General features: G+C 55.7%; 1 protein-coding gene across 35 annotated transcripts in view; it reads left to right on the top strand.

Moving 5' to 3' along the window:
- EHMT1 (euchromatic histone lysine methyltransferase 1) overlaps positions 1–19942 on the top strand; it is a 106773-nt gene that overhangs the window by 71744 nt on the left and 15087 nt on the right. For 20 of the 35 annotated variants that reach the window (XR_014082929.1, XR_014082927.1, XR_014082936.1 and 17 more), the window contains 7 exons: positions 2773–2916; positions 3573–3799; positions 4888–5061; positions 6078–6160; positions 7252–7358; positions 12206–12328; positions 19821–19922. Coding sequence is in view for 25 of the 35 variants with exons in the window: in XM_081593197.1 (XP_081449323.1) it covers positions 2773–2916; positions 3573–3799; positions 4888–5061; positions 6078–6160; positions 7252–7358; positions 12206–12328; positions 19821–19922 (960 nt within the window). In the remaining 10 variants the exon portion in view is untranslated. Of the gene's footprint in view, positions 1–2772; positions 2917–3572; positions 3800–4887; positions 5062–6077; positions 6161–7251; positions 7359–12205; positions 12329–19820; positions 19923–19942 lie in introns of those variants that run through there. The other 15 variants (XR_014082932.1, XR_014082931.1, XR_014082937.1 and 12 more) reach the window with 3 other exon arrangements.

Genomic DNA, 19942 nt, shown 5'->3' with positions numbered 1-19942 from the left:
ACATGATGCCTCGTGGACGGTTGGATGTGTGTGTCCTCTGCCCCGGCTGAACACACGCAGGATCCGCCCGCCTCCTGCGGCCCTGGGCCCGCCTGGCCTGGGCTGTTCCCGGCCGGTCGTTCCCCTTTGTCCTGGGTCACAGGGCTGGAGGCTGGCACTCGTCCGGGTGCTGAGGTGGTCCCTGTGCTCCAGCTGGGTTTGGCCAGAGATGCGTCAGGTCCCCTTGCTCGCGGCTCCTCGAGGCTCCTTGTAGCCGCTCCAAGGAGCCGAGGCTCCCTGTGCCCTCGGAGTGCTGCTGGGTCAGCAGTTGGGCAGCTTCCCGTACTTCCTGCCGCGACTGTGGTGTCGCTGGGGCAGGTGACCCCCCCACCCGCCGGGCTGCTGCGCCCCTTAAGCGGGCCGGTCCTGGGTTCGCAGAGGAAGTAGTGATGTGTCTTCCCGCTTTTCCGAGTAATGAGCCGGCGCTTCCGCTGCCCCTCCCTGCTGCCATTCCCCGAAGTTCATCTTAGAATCTCAGGGTCTTTTCCTGGGAAATTGATCCAGAAAACAATACGAGTCAGCTGTTTGGCCTGATGAGTCTGTCTCAGGTGGGCGGGCACTCCAGTAACCACACCAGGGGCAGAAAGCGGGATTGACCCCGAGCAGCTGCCACCTGGCTTGTGTTTTCTGAATGGTCTCACTGTCCATATGGGTGTCTCTGGACACCGCCGCCCGTTCGTTCTCTGTGTTTCTCTGCGGGACGGCCGGGCCATTGGAGCCCGTGGTTGGAGTCAGCGGCTCCCAGACTCAGGGCATCCAGCCCGCTTGTCTGCAGTTCAGACAGAGGTGGACCTGGCTCAGCGGAGGGAGGTGCACCCCAGACTAAGGCATGGTATCTGGGTTCTTCCTTCTGATGCTGGAGCTGTGGAGGCTCATTGCCCGTGTTTACCACCCCCTCCGAGCTTCGCACTGTGAAGCTGTGCCGCTCGCTGTTCAGTTAGCAGCTGGTGGTTTCACAAGGACCTTGTCCCTTGGTCTTGTCACATTACACAGCGGAGCATCCCAGAGCAAGGGCCTTCTCTTCATTTCCTGGTCATTGAGGCACAGTGGATTTGTTCTCTGTTGTGTTTGGAGGTTGACCAGTTCTTCTAAAATACCATCATGAGCTCACGTGTTTAAACAGATTGAGCAAGTCTCAGTCTTTGTGTCACTGTTATTATTGAAGCTTCCCTGCAGGGCCCTGTCCGTCTTGGACTCGGCGTCATTTCACAGGGCGATGCCATTATGAGACCATTTTTGAAAGGACACTTAGAAAGTGAAGTGCCTCTACTCGCTGCTTCTCAGAGCGCATAGGAGCGTTTTTACGTTTGCACATTCTGTGTAACTTGGGGAATGAGTGATTTCCATGGTGTTACAGTCACTCACAGTCAAGACACTTGGATGGTCTTACGTAGGGTAGGGGCACGAAATTAGTGGATGGTGGACTGAGATGTTTACATCACAGCGGGTCTTTTAAGGAAGTCCCTTGTGGAGTCAGAGAAGAATGCCCACACTTGTCTGCTCTGAATGCAGAAGCAGATATACGACCTGGCTGTCTTGTTAAACCAGATGTTAAAGAATTTTGTGAACAATATACAACAATGACACATCCCTCATTAAATATTTTAAAAATAATTTTTATTTATAATATTTTCTTTATGTGATAGGTTTATTGTCATTTTCAAATAAAGATTCTTAATCTCTAACACGGTCAGTATTAACGGGTGTGCTGCACTTGGGAGAAGGCAGTGGCAGCCCACTCCAGTGTTCTTGCCTGGAGAATCCCAGGGACGGCAGAGCCTGGTGGGCCGCCGTCTATGGGGTCGCACAGAGTCGGACACGACTGAAGCGACTTAGCAGCAGCAGCAGCAGCAGCAGACTGCACTTGGGCAGAGCTCTTTGGGCCTTTAGCCGTTGTTAAGAGTGAACAAGAACGCTGGAGTCAGGGACCCTGAGCGCACTGCTCCCCACCCTCCTCTCTCTCTGCCTCTCGGCCCGTCCTGCTCTCTTTCAGCTCAGCTTTGTCCACGTTTCCTTGTGCCCTGACTGCAGGGGGCATCCAGGCAGGTTGGGTTTGAGGGCTCCTTGTGACTGGCCCGTGCTGGCCCCAGGTCCCAGGCTGGACTCGCTGGGGTTGGGCAGCGTCTCCCAGGCTACCCGCTCTTCTAGGATACAGGGAGGACCTTCTGGTATCTTGCTCCCCCTTGTCCAGCGTCCATGGGATACTGCCCTGTCTCCCACCCGGACACTGGTGTCTCAAGGCCCACCCCACCCACTTGCATCCTGTGGCCTTTGGTTTTGATTTAAATGTCATCTCTGGTTTTGATTTTGCTGTCTAATTGCTCTGTTTTTTTGTGGGATTCCCAGACATTCTTAAGCTGCTGTTATTTTCCCCAAAATATTTCTCTTTTTGAATGCCCAGGCTACCACGGCCTCAGTGGCTGACGCCCTCAGAGCCAGTTCCCTCACCTCCTTCCTGTGAACTTTACCGAGGCATCGTCCACACGCGTGGGGTTGCCTCCCTCAGCGTGTGTCTCTGTCACACGTGTGACAGACGCACATAATCGTGCAACCAGCACACTCCTGATTTCTGTGCAGGGGCGGGGGGTGCCTTGACTCTCACTGGACCCATTGTCACATGACCCGTTTCTTCTGGCGGGCTGGGTGGACGTGGAGGACTGGGCCGCCTGCTCCCTTTGCTTTCCTGAGCCCCTCCCGTGCTGGGCGTGCTGACCTGGTCTCTCCTGATTGCAGCTGGGCAGGTGCACGAACAGTGTGGTCAAGCATGAGCTGATGCGTCCGTCCAGCAAGGCGCCACTGCTGGTGCTGTGTGAGGACCACCGGGGCCGCATGGTGAAGCACCAGTGCTGTCCCGGCTGCGGCTACTTCTGCACGGCTGTGAGTGCCGCCCCTCCTCCAGGGCGCCTGGGCCCCCTGCTCCCCTCCCGTCGCTCCTGGGTGTGTGGCGGGGCCCCCTGCCCCGCAGCGTCCTCACCTCTGGTGCCCCAGCCGTCTCCTCGGCAACTCGTCCACAGATGCTCACGTGGCCCCCACGGCCCTCTCTTGGGCTCATGGGCTCCGTGTGGCCCTTTGTGCTCCTGGCTGAGAGCCTCTCTCCCGGGGCTTCTCCGGATGCCACAGCTCTGTGCCCTCCCTGTCCTCAACATCCTTTTTTGCTTCTCCTGGAAGATGGCCCCGGGTCCCGCTTTCCACCCCAGAGCCCAGCCTGCGGTTGGGTGGGTTCTGCTGAGGGCTGTTGACAGGTCTCAAGTCTGTGAGTCCGCGTCCCAGGTGTGTCCTCCGTGGGTCTCCTGTGGACCTGGTCTTACACATGGCCCATCCCCCGAGCAGCGTGGTGCAGAGTGAGGCGCAGGGATGGGGATGCCCTCCGCTTCAAGGTGGATGCGAGTGGAGGCGCCTCGGGAGGGGCGCAGGCTGTCGTCTCCTCCCCATGCGGGCTTCCTCCCCTGCTCGGTGCCCGTACCTGGGGTTCACTTGCTTCTCTGCATTTTAGCCCCGGTTAGAAGAACGACTTATTGCCTTCCCGTCTTTAGGGTAATTTTATGGAATGTCAGCCTGAGAGCAGCATTTCTCATCGTTTCCACAAAGCCTGTGCCTCTCGAGTCAATAATGCCAGCTACTGTCCCCACTGTGGGGAGGAGACCTCCAAGGCCAAAGAGGTGACCATTGCAAAGGCAGACACGACCTCCACGGTGACCCTGGCCCCTGGGCAGGAGAAGAGCTGTGCAGTGGAGGGCAGAGCCGACACCACCACGGGCAGGTACGTGCCCCCAGCCCTCGGGGTCCACCTGACGAGGCCTGACGTCCCCGGCGTGCCAGGGGCCTCCCTGCTGGCACATGCGCCGTGAGCTCTGACACATGAGGCTGGGAGGCACGCTGACTTGGTTTGCTGAGTGCACTGTGCACGCATCTCTTCTGCACTCACTGTGGTTTTGCACACTTACTCGCCTGTGTGTGAACCTGCGTCCCGCCGTCCTCAGTGATGTGTGGCAGTGCTTTGTGTTGAAGCGCAGTGCGCCCGGAGACAGCGGTGCCGGGGTGTGCCGCGGGACCTGTGTGTCCGTGTGTGATGTGGAACATTAGTATCGGCTGCTATCTAGTCTGCTGTTACTGTGGTACGCTTTGGAGGCCCGAGCTGAACACCTAAGAAAGAGTCTACAAGAGAAGGATTTGTATTGGAAACGTAGTTTTCTTCCTAAAAGAATTGGTGGAAATAACTGAGGAACTCGTAGAGCTAACTGGAGTCAGTCGGCCAGATGATCAGTTAAGACAAGGTGTCAGAAGCCTTGTCCTCACCAGCCTGTCCAGCTGGAAGCCAGGGTGAAGGAGAGCCTTCAACAGAGCAGCAAACTCAGGACCTACCCTAACCCATGACTGAAAGTCCACTGAAGGTGATTTAAGAGGCTCGAATTGTAAACATTCAAAACTTCGTACTGGGATGGTGTTGATGCCTTCATATCTTTGTGAATTAACTATGTTACCCTGTAGATTGGATGCTCTTTGAGTCAGGATCCCAAGGTGTTCCTTGTGTTGGTCAGGCAGTGGACTTGAGATTCAACCTGGAGTTCATTCTCTAAAGCAAATTTGAACATTTGGCCAGAAGTCCTGGGAAGGCTGCCCTCACTTCTGAGTGTCCTCTGTTCCCTGGGGATTTGGTCTGCGTCTGGGCGCGTCCCTCCGGGCCCAGAGCAGACAGTTGGTGAGCCTGAGGTCAGTTTCAGTCTCGGAAGAGCAGCGCAGTTGGGGGTCTGAGGGGATCCTGTTTTGTGTATTCATTGGTTTCCACAAGGAGAGGGAGTTTCCATGTCTCTAAAACTCAGAATTCCACTTATTTCCTCCTTCCCGAAGCGCTGCCGGCCCCCTGCTCTCAGAGGAGGACAAGCCACAGAGCCTGGCCCCGCAGGTGCCGGAGGGCTTCGACCCCGCAGGGCCGGCTGGGCTGGGGAAGCCGGCGCCGGGCCTCTCCCAGGGGCCCGGGAAAGAGACCCTGGAGAGCGCGCTCATCGCCCTGGACTCCGAGAAGTAAGCCCTTCCTGCAGCCTCCATCCCCCTGCCGGGTCCTCCTGCACGAGGCCCCCACTGCGTTCCTGGGTGTCTCTGTCCCCCAGGCGTCTGTTCTCGCCAAGGCCACACGTCCCCGCCATTTGCACCCCCTGGGCTGGGGGCGCTCCCAGGAGTCACTGAAGCTGTCCTCAGGGCTGTTCATGTACTTTCACGTTATTGTGGGAAACAGTCACAGCTTGTCGTGGTACACCTTCTGACGGCGTGGTGGGGACAGTCCCGGAGGCCTCGCACGGGCTTCCCTGACGCTGCCGGCCGGAGCTCTGACCTCAGGACGGGGGCGCGGATGCTGCTCTGTGGCTGCTCGTCTGGCAGAGGGGGTCTGGAGCAGGTGCCCTCTTGGTCTTGCCTGCGGCTCCCAACTCCTGCAGCCCACCAGGGAGTCTGCAGGAGGGCCTGGCGCCCCTGACCCCTGACCGCACAGGTGACCCTGGTCACAGGGCCTCGTGGTCAGGGCTGCAGCCAGGCTCCGTGGCCCCTCCCTGGAGCATCAGGTTCCCGTCTTGTTCTTGGGCGGTTGTGTCGTGGGACACGGTCCTGAGTCCCCACGGCTCTCTGTCCGCCTCCAGCCCGGTCTCTGGTCCTGGTCTCACAGTGACTGTTGGGTGCCCTGCCCCTTCACCAGGCCCAGACTCCGTGCTGTGAACAGGGTGGGTGTCGCTGGGTGGGATGCCCCTCCCCACCACCTCGAGAGTCCCTTGACCTCATGCTGCAGAGCAGCAGCTCGCTCTGTGCTCCGCACGGAACGCCGAGGCCTCGGGGACCGGTCCCACGCGTAGGTGAAGGAGATGATGACACGTTTTTAGGGTTTTTCTTGTGAGATGCCTGGTGGATGTGGCACCCTTCACCCTGAGGGCTCACCCAGGCCTCCCCCGCCTGCAGGTGGCGTGTGTGCACGCGCGTGGGCGCGCGTGTGTGTCCGCGTGCGCGTGCGCGGTGGGAGCTGTGCTCACTGCTGACTTGCGCTCTCTCCGCAGGCCCAAGAAGCTCCGCTTCCACCCGAAGCAGCTGTACTTCTCAGCGCGGCAAGGGGAGCTGCAGAAAGTGCTGCTCATGCTGGGTAGGTGGGCGGGCCGGCCTCTGTCCCCGGGGGCTGCCCGCCGCGCCCCGCCCTGTCCCGCTTCTCTGGTCGGCGCACACGGGCCGCCCCCGGGGCGAGCCGGCCTCTGTCCCCCGGGGGCTGCCCGCCGCGCCCCGCCCTGTCCCGCTTCTCTGGTCTGCGCACACAGGCCGCCCCCGGGGCGAGCCGGCCTCTGTCCTCCCGGGGCGCCGCGGCCCGCCCTGTCCCGCTTCTCTGGTCGGTGCACACGGGCCGCCCCCGGGGCGAGCCGGCCTCTGTCCTCCCGGGGCGCCGCGGCCCGCCCTGTCCCGCTTCTCTGGTCGGCGCACGCGGGCCGCCCCCGGGGTTCGGCCTGTTTGCCCTGTTCACGCTCAGTTAATCTCGGCAGTGTGTGTGTTCTCCTGGAATTAGCCGGAGTGAGATGTGTGACTGTTAAGAAGTGCTGTGGATTCAGTAGGAGCGTGGTTAGTGAACCGGGCACTGTGCTGTGTGGACACGCCCACGCCTTCTGTGCAGGGAGCCGCCCCGTGACACCCGTGTTGTCAGCGAGTTCCTGCCGTTGTGGTTCTGACGCCCGCCTGGTGCTGAGGAGGGGGCAGCGCTTTGCTTCTGAGCTCACAGCTTAGGCTTGACTTTGGGGCTGGAGAAGGTGGACGCATAATCTCTTTACTTGACAGGAAGTCAAGAAGGAAGTGTAGCAGTTTGTTCTCGGGAGAAAAAGATTTTATTTTATGTTGACCAAAGTGGCAGTTTTGATCATTTTCCTGTTAGACCTTGTGTAGTACTGAGGTTAACCTCATGGCCCATGTCCATGCCGGGCTGGGAGCTCCGCTAAGTAATTGCCTCCCCTTAGAGCCTGGCCGGGGGGTTCTGCTTCCATGGAGCGTCCATCCTGGGGCCCCTCCAGCCTCATGTTTGGGCAGAGGCGGGCCGGGGGACATGGGAGAGCCAGGGGCCCAGAGTTAGGCGTGGTGCTGGGGTCTTTGACCACAGGCTGCCTGCCATCCCCGGAACCTCCCCACCCTCAACAGGCCTGCCTGGGTGCTGGGGTCGTGCCTGATGAGTGATCGACACCTCCTGTTTGTTTGCAGTTGACGGGATCGACCCCAACTTCAAGATGGAGCATCAGAACAAGCGCTCGCCCCTGCACGCTGCAGCGGAGGCTGGCCACGTGGACATCTGCCACATGCTGATCCAGGTCGGACACGGTGCTGCGGGCAGCAGTGAGATGGCCGGGGCCCTGGCCGCCGTCCTAAGGGCTGGGCGCTGCTCGGAGTTGCCTAACTGCTTCTTGTTCACTTTGGGTTTTCATGTCACCGACTTCCCAGGCTGGGGGTTTAGCCCAGGCGTGCACGCATGCCCCTCTGCCCACCTCCTGCAGTGAGAGCTTGCGTCCTGTGGTCCCGTGAATATTCCATGGTTATATGAGGGGCACTGCCTGCCCAGCAGGCACACTGGCCCATCTGTGTTGTCTAAAAGCGCGTCACCCACTCTCAGTGCTGTCTTTCTGGGAGGTCCCCTCCCGTCCCAGGCCCTGTGGGACCTCTGTTCCCCGGAGGCCGCCTTTCAGCTGCTTCTTCATCTCTGGATCCTTCAGGAAATTTCCTTTCGCTCGTGGGTCTAGACTTGCCGCTCAGCCCCCAGCTCAGTCTGGGAGGTTTTCTGTCTGGGCTCTGGGGCCCTCCCTGAGTGCCTGTGTTTACCTGGCGCACCCTCTCTCCAGCTCTGCGTCCTTCGAGTCCACTTTCTTAGCCAGTGCTCTGCGTGGCCCTCAGCTCCTCTTGGGGATTCACCTCTGCCGCCTCATTTGAATCCCTGGGTCTCCTCTTGCTCCCGAGAGGTCCCTCTTGGTGGCCTCTGGGTCTCCCTGCAGTGCTGGAAACTCTGTTCTAGTCTTTCTCATTTCAGGTTTTACCCAAATGCCTGGTGCTGGCTTGTTTGTGTGAAAAGGAAAGGGCTGAAATGCCGGAGGTGGGCTCTTGGTTGGGCCCATCAGCTGGCAGTTTCCATGTTGGGGGGCCCAGGAGGGCTCTGGGTCTGAGTGCACAGTGTGCCTCCGCCGGTGCCTCGGGGGGACTTGTCACTGCCCGCTGGCCTCCTGTGTGTGGTCACAGCGGCTCCGTCCTGTCCCTGTCTCCTCACCTGCGCTGCGCAGACACGGTAGGGTTGTATGTCAGTGTGGAGCCTACTTTTGCATTGATGTTTACAGTAGATTTATCTGTCGGTTTAGATTTCTGCCTGAGACCCACTGGCTAGATCCCTCCCAGCTTTGGCCTGGGCGGGCCTGTTTAAATGCCAGGCAGCCGGCCTCTGCTGCCGCCTCTTTAACTTCCTTCTTCCTGTGGAGAAGGCAGCTCTGTACTTCTGTGAAAGTTCCCCCACCTTTTTGAAAAAATTTATTTATCTATTTTTTTTGGCAGTACCAACTCAATAGACGTGAGTTTGAGTAGACTCCGGGAGTTGGTGATGGACAGGGAGGCCTGGCGTGCTGCGGTCCGTGGAGTCGGACGCGACTGAGTGACTGCACTGAACTGAGCTGGGTTTTCGCTGCTGCTCTGGCTTTTCTCTAGCTGCGGTGCTTGGGCGTCTCTGCAGTGGCCTCTCTTGCTGTGCAGCGCGAGCTCTGAGTGTTTGGGCCTCAGTGGTTGAGGCGCGTGGGCTCCCCCGTTGCAGCTCGCGGGCTCTCGAGCGCAGGCTCAGTAGTTGCGTCATAGGGCCTTAGTCGCTCTGTGGCATATGAAATCTTCCCAGATCAGGGATTGAACCCGTGTCTCCTGCGTTGGCAGATGGATTCTTCACCACTCAGCCACCAGGGAAGACCCCACCTTTTTTTTTTAGTATTAAAATATGTGCATGTGTACATATTTGTTGTTGTTTAGTTGCTAAGTCATGTCTTACTCTTTGTGACCCTGTGGTCTGCAACCCACCAGGCTCCTCTGTCCCATGAGATTTCCCAGACAGGAATACTGGAGTGGGTTGCCATTTCCTTCTCCAGGGCATCTTCCTGACCCAGGGATTGATCCTGACCCAGCGTGTAAAGAATCCTGCATTGGCAGGCGGATTCTTGACTGCTGAGCCACCAGGAAAGCCTGTGTGATTGATATAGAGGAGTCTTTACAGTGTAAGCATCTCGGTCCATCTCGGTGGCTCTAGAGGGAACTGGCCTGGTCTGCTTCTCCCTTGAAGTGCCGCGTCTCCTCGTCGGGCAGCTCTGAGGCTGGTGTCGTGACGACCACATGTGCGTCTCTGCGGGCTCACTGCCCTGCAGGCATCCTCAGCCACACGGCTGAGCTCTGTCCACCTCTGAACTCCCCGTGGTGTGACTTCTTTGCCTTCTTTCGTTCAAAGAGCAAAAGCCTAAAGGGTCGTTCAGACCCGGGGGGCCCAGCGTGGTCTGGGGGCCACTCGCTGACCCACTGCCCTTTCCTGCTTCTGCCCACGGGCCGTGATAGAGGAGACCGTCCTGGGAGAGAGCACAGGAGTGTTGTGTTCTGTTTTGCAGCTTCTCTTGAGTTGCAAACTTTTGCAGAATAAAATGTTACACGTTGGTTTAGAAAACACCAGCACTTCATATGTCAGTGATCTCTACGACTCTGCACCGTCCCCCCGAGCCTGCAGGTGTGACAGCTGGGCACCTCACAGGTGAGGTTCTCAAGTGGGCAGCTGAGTGGTGTCCGGGGCTGCGCACCCCCGAGGGGCCGCCCTTCCGCAGAGCCTCGGCCGCGTGCTGGGTGGTGTCCGGGGCTGCGCACTCCCGAGGGGCCGCCCTTCCGCAGAGCCTCGGCCGCGTGCTGGGTGGTGTCCGGGGCTGCGCACTCCCGAGGGGCCGCCCTTCCGCAGAGCCTGCGTGCTGGGTGGTGTCCGGGGCTGCGCACTCCCGAGGGGCCGCCCTTCCGCAGAGCCTCGGCCGCGTGCTGGGTGGTGTCCGGGGCTGCGCACTCCCGAGGGGCCGCCCTTCCGCAGAGCCTCAGCCGCGTGCTGGGCGGTGTCCGGGGCTGCGCACCCCCGAGGGGCCGCCCTTCCGCAGAGCCTCAGCCGCGTGCTGGGCGGGCTCGCTCTGCTTTGCCCTGGATCCCGCGGTGCTGCTTCTCGGAGGCCCCGCTCTCCTGGGTGCCTCCTTCCTGTGCCTTCCTCCTGGTGGGCTCTGGCCCTAGTCCTGTGCCCTCTCCTGGCCCCAGGCAGCCAGGAAGCGCCCTTGCTCACGGCGTGGTCAGGGTGGGGGGTGCCTGGGAAGAGCGTTTTTGGTTATCCTGGCCTGACTTGTTTCCATTCGGAGGGCTCAGTGGGAGCAGCTCCAACTAGGCAGCTGCAGCACCGCGGCCGTCTCACTAAACGGAACCCGTCAGGTGCCGCCTTCCACGCGCTTCCATGGACCGGGCCAGTCCCAGCCTCTGGCTGGTGCCCGGTTGTCTGTGGTGTGAGTACATGCCATGGGTTGTCCCCACGCCAGCCACTGCTCTGACCTTTCCTGCCGGTCGTCTGTCTCTCCTGCACCTCTGTCTGTCCTGGCTCTGTCCCCGTCTGTCCCTCCAGGAGTGTTTGATCAGGTCCTCCCGCCTGCTCTGCTTTGCTCTGACCTGCGTGCCAGCTGTGAGCTGGGAGTCTTCTGATTAGGAAGGTGCCTGTTCTCGCAACCTTGGGGCCGAGGGAAGGGGACAGAGCAATGGGCATTGCCCTGGCGTGTGGCCCCCTTGTTCTCTGGGGGCTCACCCTCCATCCCCTCCTCCCGTGTCTCAGATGCCTTGGCGTCATCTCCCGGGCGCCCCACCTCTCCCTGGGATGGTCACTCACATTTGGTCTGGCTTCCCTGCTGTGGTCCTGGGCTGCCCCACGTCCTTGTGTGGTACGTCCGTGCCGCCGGTTGGGTGGGTCACTGACCAGTTCAGGTTTCAGACAGGTACACGGAACACCAGTCTTCGTGGTCCCGGGGTCTTGGTGTTGGGGCGGGGGAGACGTCCCTGTGACCCTGACCCTCTGCAGCGCGGCCCCTGCCTCCGCTCTTGGCCATCAGCCTGTCCAGCCTTCTCAGACCTGGGCCCCTCCCTTTGGGACTGCCCACTCCCTGAGGGTTCAGGGTGGCTGGAGGCCTGGGGGAGTCTTGCCAGGTGTGTGCCCTGTCATAGGCGCTGCCTGGCCTTCCGCCGGCAGAGGCTCATCCTGGCCTGTGCACCCTGGCAGGGTGGCTGACCTCAGGCTGGCCTTCTGGGCCCCATGCAGCGCTTCGCCCTGCCTGCCCCTCACCCGTGTGCTTATGCAGGTTGCTGTGGGGTCCCGGCTCCGCCTTGCCCTCGGGGGTCCCGCGCGTTTACCACCCACCGCCCCCGCTCCTCCTGTGGCTCCACCTGGAGGCCAGCGGGTCTCCTTCCAGTCCCCGCTGCTCAGCCCCTCACTTCCTTTTGCTCTTCTCCATCTGCTTTTAAGTGTCTCACTAAACCATTACTCTTGTGTTTTAATTGCTAATAATAAAAACAACCTTGTAGGTATTAGCTCTTTGCAGGTTAGTCTAAACAGTTTCTCTCCCACATAGAAGAGGGTCAGCTGCCAAATAGTTGCTTTGCTCTGAGTGGGCAGCTTACCTTGGGTGTCTGCCGTTTTAGACAGAATTTACCCAAGGACTCTTGCTGGCTCATTCGTTTCTAAGTACACTCACTACTAGAACATACACGCTGGGGATTAATGTTTGTTCAGTTTATTTCAGCACGCGTTCAAGCCGCCCAGAAAGACCTCCGAGGTCCCTGTAAGCTGGTCCTCGCACCTCCTGGCCCCGCCTTGCAGAGACCCTCTCCTCACCTCTTCTTTGTCTGTGCTGGGGTCTCACTTTCTTATTTCTAAGGGGTTGTCAGTGATGTTGCTATCTTTACCAAGTTAACTTAGAAGTGAAATGCTCTTCTTGACAGAAAATAGAACAGTCACTTTGGAGCTCAGGCATAGCCGGCAGAGAGACTGAATGTAGCCCCTGTGCTCCCGGCGTCCCCGTCTGGGCCCGGGGGGCGCTTCCTCTCCGGGTGCGGCTGCAGGCTGAGCATCTGTCCCTCTCCTCACCAGGCGGGCGCCAACATCGACACCTGCTCCGAGGACCAGAGGACCCCGCTGATGGAGGCAGCGGAGAACAACCACCTGGATGCAGTGAAGTACCTCATCAAGGCCGGGGCCCTCGTGGATCCCAAGGTACTCGCTGCACGCACCCTGCTCCCTTAGGGCTCCTTGTGAGGAGGAGCAGGGCCACTTCCCTGGGATGCCTTCAGGGATTGGCAGCCACCGGACACCCACAGGTGTCTGGAAGTAGGCAGTGCAGCTTGCCCGGCCGCAGTTCACTTGTGGAGAGTACTGTGAGCACTGGCTCCACGGTGCCTGCCGCAGACAGGCATCAGTGAGGGACAAATATCAACAACCTCAAGTTATGCAGATGGTATCACTGTAAGGGCAGAAAGTGAAAAGGAGCTAAACTGCCTTTTGATGAGGGTGAAAGAGGAGAGTGAGAAAGCTGGCTTAAAACTCAATATTAAAAAAACGAACATCATTTCATGTGGTCCTGTCCCTGCATGTCAAATAGAAGGAGCAAAGGTGGAAGCAGTGACAGATGGCCTCTTCTTGGGCTCCAAAACCACTGAGGTTGGTGACTGCAGCCTTGAAATTAAAAGATGATTGCTTCTTGGAAGGAAAGCTATAACAAACCTAGACGGTGTATTAAAAGGCGAAGACATCACTTTGCCAAGAAAGGCCCATATAGTTAAGGCTATGGTCTTTCCAGTAGTCACGGATTAGATGTGAGAGTTGGACCATAAAGAAGGCTGAGCGCCAAAGAATTGATGCTTTTGAACTGTGGTGTTGGAGAAGACTCTTGAGAGTCCTTGGACAGCAAGGAGATCAAACCAGTCAATCCTAAAGGAAATCAGTCCTGAATATTCATGGGAAGGACTGATGCTGAAACTAATACTTTGACAACCTGATGCAAAGAACCAACTCATTTGAAAAGACCCTGATGCTGGGAAAGATTGAAGGCAGGATGAGAAGGGGACAACAGAGGATGAGACGGTTGGATGGCATCACTGATTCAGTGGACATGAACTTGGACAAACTCTGGGAGACAGTGAGGGATAGGGCCTGGCGTGCTGCCGTCCATGGGGTTGTAAAGAGTCAGATGTGACTTGGCAACAGAACAACAGCAACTGGAGAAAGAGAAAAAGAGGCGTCCATATTGGAATGGGGAAGGAAAAGAGTCTGTGCACAGACGCTGTGCTCTGGTAGGTAGACAGTCATGAAGGGTCCGCACGGATAGACCGTCATGGGGAGTCCACACGGAGCCTGGCCAGTGCTGATCAGCACGTTGGAGAAAGTTTAATATATCAAGTCAGTACAGAAGTATCAGTTGTATTTCTACACTTGTGAACGATCCAAAAAGCAAATTAAGAACACAGTTCTATTTACAGTAGCATCGAGAAGAATAAAATTCTTTGGAATAAGCTTAACCAAGGAGGTAAAAGATTTGTACACTAAAACAATGCTGAAAGAAATTTAAAAAGGCACAGATAAATGGAAATTATCCTGTGTTCATGGAGTAGAAGCAGGCAGTACTTTCATCCCTTGTTATCTGCAGGGGATCGATTCCAGGACCCCCACAGATTCTAGCCCACCAATGCTCCAGTCCCTTGATAAGACAGTGCGACCATCAGCCCTCCGTATTGTGGTTCTACATCTGTGGGTACTGAGTGCTGACTGTATTGTTAGAAAGTCTTACTACCCAGAACCACCTACAGATCAGTGCAGTCCCCGTCAGAATCCCAGCACTTCTCTGCAGAGAAACCCTGAACAGTCAAAAGAGTCTTGCCAAAGAGCAGCGCTGGAAGCCTCACACTTACTGACTTTAAAACTGAGGACAGAGCTGCAGCAATCCGAAGAGTGTGGTACCTGCCTCGAGACGGGCGCGTGGAGCAGCGGGTGGAGGGCCGTGCAGAGACGGACGTGTGGGATGGCGCAGAGAGAGCCTGAAGCTCACCCTGCACACACGATCGGGTGATTTCTGTTACGGGCCAGACCGTACAGTGGCAGGAGAGGGCATCTTTTTACCACAAGTGCTGGGAAAGCTGGACTTCCACACACACGAGAGTGAATCTGGGCCCCTTCCTTACTGTGTATTCAAAAATTAACCCAAGGGGGTCAAAGACCTACATTGAAGAGCTAAAATTGTAAAACACGTGACAGGAAACAGGGAAACCTGTGTGACGCTGGATTCGGCGGTGATTTCCTGGACATGACACCAAAAGCACAGACCATAAGGAGAAAATAGGAAACTTAGACTTCATCAAAATTAACCCTTTGGTCCATCAAAGGAGAGTGAAGACACCACCCCCCGGGAGAGGGAGCTTTTCATCAGTTTTGTATCTGCTGGGCCTCGCTCTCCAGATCACACAGACATGTCCTGCTGCTCGACAGACTGTGGCCCAGCACAGAAGTGGGCAGAGTTTGAACAGACGTTTCTGCAGGGAAGATACTTATATTTGAACGGCCAGTTGGCACATGAAAAGATGCTCAACATCATTAGTCATTAGGGAAATGCATTCAGAGCCACAGTGAGACCCCACAGGACAACTGTTGTCAGAATATCAGAAAACAAGTGCCAGCAAAGATGTGGGCAGGTTGGAATTCTCATACATTGCTGGTGGAAATGTGAAATGATGTGAAAACTGGAAAACAGTCTGGTGGGTCCTCAAAAAAATTAAACACTTAGTTTTAACTGTATGATCCAGCGATTCCAGTCCAGGGTGTGTACCCAAGGAGACAGGAAGCAAGGACACAGACAGGTGTGTGCACACCTGCTTCTCCGCGTTGCTTACAGTTACCAAAAGGTGGAAGCAGCCCAGGGTCCATTGACGTATGGTGGGTAAGCCAGATGTGATCCATCCCTGAGGTGGAGTGTTGTTCAGTCTTCAAAAAGGAAGGTGATTCCAACACTGGCTGCAACACGGGTGAACTTGAGAACGCTACGCTGAGAGAAGAAAGCCGACGTAGAAGGACGAATGTTGTATGATTCATTCCACTTACGTGAGGAAGCTGACACAGGGCGGACAGTGTGTGATTCCAGTTGAAGCTGAGCAGGCAGATTTAGAGATGGGGCCCCCCTGGGGTGAGGGCAGGGACAGGCTGAGTGGTGCTGCCCGAGCTCCTGCCTGGGCTGCTGGGAGGTCCTCAGAGCAGAGTGGTGATGCTTGCAGGGCTTGTAGAGCAATTAACGAGGCCGTGGAGCGGCTTGAAAATGGTGACAACGGCAAGTTTTAGGTCAGACACACACACAGTAACAATAAAAGGGTTAAATCTTAGAGCCTTTCAAATTAATACACATTTTTTCCACTGAAAAAGTCATCATACAGTTCATACTAATTTATCAACTCCTTTTTCCCATCAAATTCTGTTTTTATATGTCATTAAATGTTATTCTATAACATTATTTCAAGTGGCTTCGTTATATTTTGTGATATAATTTGTATCATTTTTACCATTCACTAGTTTAATATGTGGATGATCAATTTTTATTACACACAATGCTTCAACAGACATTTCATAGCTAAGTCTTTTCACATGTTTGTTTTTTCACATGTAGATTTTTCTGGACAAGGATTTTTGGGATCAAGATATAATGATTTTTAAGGCTTTTGATCCCTCTTTCTTAAATGCATCTGGAAGTATGTGAGCACTCATTTCCCTGCACTCTAACCAACACCAACCATTACAGTTAAAAAAATACTCACAGTTCAATATGCAAAAATGGTCTTTTTTACTATTTTAATTTGCTTCTGTCAAAGTAAACAGTTTTTTGTATATAGTTATTTACATATGCAGAGTACATCATGTGAAATGTTGGGCTGGATGAATCACAAGCTGGAATCAAGATTACTGGTAAAAATATCAATAACTTCAGATATTCAGATGATACCGCTGTAAGGGCTGAAAGTGAAGAGCAACTAAAGAGCCTCTTGATGAAGGTGAAAGAGGAGAGTGAAAAATGTGGCTCAAAACTCACCATTAAAAAAACTAAGATCATGGCATCCAGTCGCATTACTTCATGGCAGACGGAAGGGTAAAAAGTGGAAGCACTGGCAGGTTTTATTTTCTTGGACTCCAAAATCACTACGGAGGGTGACTGCAGTCATGAGATTAAAAGACACTTGCTCCTTGGAAGGAAAGCTATGACAAACCTGGAGAGCATATTAAAAAGCAGAGACATCACTTTGCCAACAAAGGTCTGAATAGTCAAAGCTATGGTTTTTCCAGTAGTCATGTACGGATGTGAGAGTTGAACCATAGAGAAGGCTGAGTGCTGAAGAATTGATGGTTTCAAACTGTGGTGTTGGAGAAGACTCTTGGGAGTCCATGGACAGCAAGGAGATCAAACTAGTCAATCCTAAAGGAAATCAACCCTGAATATTCATGGAAGGACTGATGTTGAAGCTGAAGCCCTAATACTTTGGCCACTTGATGAGAAGAGCTGACTCATTGGAAAAGACCCTGATGCTAGAAAAGATTGCGGGCAAGAGGAGAGGGGGCAACACAGGATGAGATGGTTGGATGACATCACTGAACCAATGGAGATGAGTTTGAGCAAACTCTGGGAGATAGTGGAGGACAGGGAAGCCTGGCTTGCTGTAGTTTATGGGGTCACAGAGTCGGACACGACTCCACAGCTGAACAACAACAAAGCTACATGAATCGTGGATGATTTTTCAAGGCAGCATCTAGTCCTTTGCTTTTGGTGGGTTTTGAGATCTGGCAACCTTTAGATGCTCTATAAATACCTGCAGGTAAGTGTTAGTCCTCCGTTAGGATGAGTGGGTGAATTCTGCCTGGTGCTTGGCCAGGGGGCAATTTCCTGACCCCATCACTGGAGCCAGTGCCCAAGCAAAGCACTGCTGCAGAGGCAGGAGGTCAGAGTTGAGGGCTTTGTAGGAGTAGCTGTACTAGCAGGACAAGTGGTTGGCGCAGGTCTGGAGTGGACAGTTCACCAGTGAGCCTAGCTGCACTCTGGGTGCCATAGAAAGAAGGGCCCTTGAAACCCAAGACCAGTCACAGAAGACACTCTGAGAAGCAGACTGTAGGATAACACTGAGCTGTCTGTGTGGTTAGAGTCACAGAAAGGAGGGAGACCCAATGGGAGAAGATATATTGAAGGAAAAGTGGTCATAAATTTTCCAAATTTGATGAAAAATAACCTCCGGGTTCAAGAATCTCAGCAAACCCCAAGCTGGACAAATGCACAGGCTGCTACACCAAAATTCATCACGTTAAACCATAGGAAGCCTTAACGCAGCCCGAGGAGAGCAGCATAGTGCAGCGCGTGTGAGTGAGCGCTGCCAGCTTCGTGTCTGGAACCCCGGGGGCCAGGAGACCGTGGAGTCGTTTTCTTATTGTGCTGAAAGGGGAAAAAACTCCAAAAACATGTCCGCCCAGAATGCTACAGCCAGTAAAAGTGTCCTTCAGAAGCAATTGTGAAATAAAACATTTTCAGGTGCACAAGACCTGACAGAGCGTAATAGCAGATTTATAGTGAAGCCAGGAGGAAAATCTCATCCTTGGAAATAATGAAAATTCCAGAAATGGTGAATTAGAAAAACTTGTTTTCTGTGAATTTATTAAAAGATGAAGGCTATTTAAAGAAAGAATGTTGTGAGATGAAGTTTATACAGACGGGGACGTCGACAGGACAGCGGGTGCTAGGGGACAGCGAAGGGGCACGTGAGCATGGCCCTCAGTCACTTCTGGGAGGGGGCAGTGCTGATGGGAGCTGTGGACAGTCGAAAGCTGTGATCCTGCACAATACAAAGGAGTAACTTAAAAGAAGCATAGCTTTAAGGAAAAATTTGTTAAAGGTAGTAGAGAAAGTAAAATGGAAACTTAGGTATAGTTTTGTGACTAGAAAGCAGGAAAAGAGGAGTAAAACAGGTGGGATGCCGGCAGGGTGGTCGTCCAGCCCTGAGCACGTCGAGGTTCCGTCCAGCATCGGAGGGTGAGGCCCTGCAGCCCGAGGAGACGTTCGAGCCAGTGAGCGGATGAGAGCCAGCCCTGCTTCCACTGAGAGCACACGCTAACACGTGGAGAGCACACGCTAACATGTGGAGAGCACACACTAACACAGCACAGTGAACACAGAGAACGCACTGACACGGAGACCACACGCGAACACAGAACCCATGAACACATGGAGACCACACCCTAACACAGCACAGTGAGCATGTAGGGCACACACTGACACGTAGAGAACACACACTAGCACATGCTAACAAAGCGAGAGCACACGTGAACATACGGAGAGCATGTGGTAACAGCACAGTGAACATGGAGAGCACGTGAACACAGCGATGACACCCGAAGACAGCACAGCGACCCTGTAGGCCACACGCTCACACGGAGAGCACACGTGAACACACAGAACACCCGGGGACATGTGGAGATTGCATGGTAACATGGCACAGTGAGCGTGGAGAGCACATGCTAACACACGGGTAGAACACGCTAACACGGCACACTAACACCGAGCACTCACATGTGGCCCAGGCAGCAGTGAGCAGGGTCCGGGTGCGTGTCAGGGACCTGGTGGACAGACAAGCCGAGCACAGCGGGCGAGCGTACGGATCACTCAGAGGTTACGAGGGAAGGTTGTCTTTGGTTCCAACGTCGGGAAGGATTTCTTCAGCAAGACACAAAAAAGTACAGAAGAGATTGATACTGTTGAGAGCGTTGGAAATCAGGATCTCCAGGCCTCCCTGGAGGTGTGGTCGTGGAGATTGGACCTTGCAGCGCAGGGGTGCAGGTCCAGCCCCTGGTCAGGGAGCTGGGATCCCACAGACCTCAGAGCCAAAAGACGGTGACACAGAAGCAGCGTTGCAGTGAATTCAATAAGGACTTGTAAAAACGGTCCGTATCAAAAAAAATTAGAAAAAGAGATTTCCGCATTTCTGTTGAACAGAAGGTGTGTGGAGATGGGAGGGGCTGCGCTGTGCGGAGGGCCTCCTGCAGGTGGAGGACGCCAGGCAGCCCCCGTCCCCGGGAGGAGGCGTGGGCCCCCCGCCCTCTGCCCACCGTGGAGCCCTATGAAGCCCACGGGTGAGCCCCCAGGGAGGGGCGCACGCGTCACGGCTGCGGGGCGGGGGTCTCAGTGTCAGGGTCACAGGGCACCCAGGAAACACACTGCCGCATTTGGTGCGTCTGGCACAACAGGAAGTCCTAACGGCCCAGTCCTCCTTGGCCAGCGACACACAGGCTGGGCTGCCCGACGTCAGCGAGGGCAAGCCCGACGGAGACCTCAGGACGTGGGACTGAGTGTGGATTGCAGAGGGTGTCTGTCTACACGTTACAGCTTAACACACGGAGGCGTCGTTTCTGGACGCGCACATGTGTCGTGAGAGCCTCGGGGGCACCCACCCGCACGCGCTGATCAGGCCGGCGCTCCCCTGGTCTGGCCTCAGCTCGGGATGGGGTGGGGGGTGGGCGGCGGCTCTGCTGCTCGGTGTTCCGTGGCTGAGGGAGATTTAGGTTCTTGGGAGGTGGAGAGAAAGGCCAGCCAGCAGACGCCAGCCGATGGGCCCTGGGCTTGGTCGCCGTGGAGCGCTGGGCGGGGCGAGCTCAGCACCCTGGGGCTCCCGGGACCTCAGTGGCTCTCGTGTTACAGGATGCAGAGGGCTCTACCTGTTTGCACCTGGCTGCCAAGAAGGGCCACTACGATGTGGTTCAGTACCTGCTCTCAAACGGACAGATGGACGTCAACTGTCAGGTACATGCCCCGTCCGCTTG

This window comes from Giraffa tippelskirchi, chromosome 4 (assembly GCF_054371585.1).
Source record: "Giraffa tippelskirchi isolate mGirTip1 chromosome 4, T2T-mGirTip1v1.2.pri, whole genome shotgun sequence".
NCBI classification, from domain to species: Eukaryota; Metazoa; Chordata; class Mammalia; order Artiodactyla; family Giraffidae; genus Giraffa; species Giraffa tippelskirchi.
This window is presented reverse-complemented; position numbering and strand designations above follow the sequence as displayed.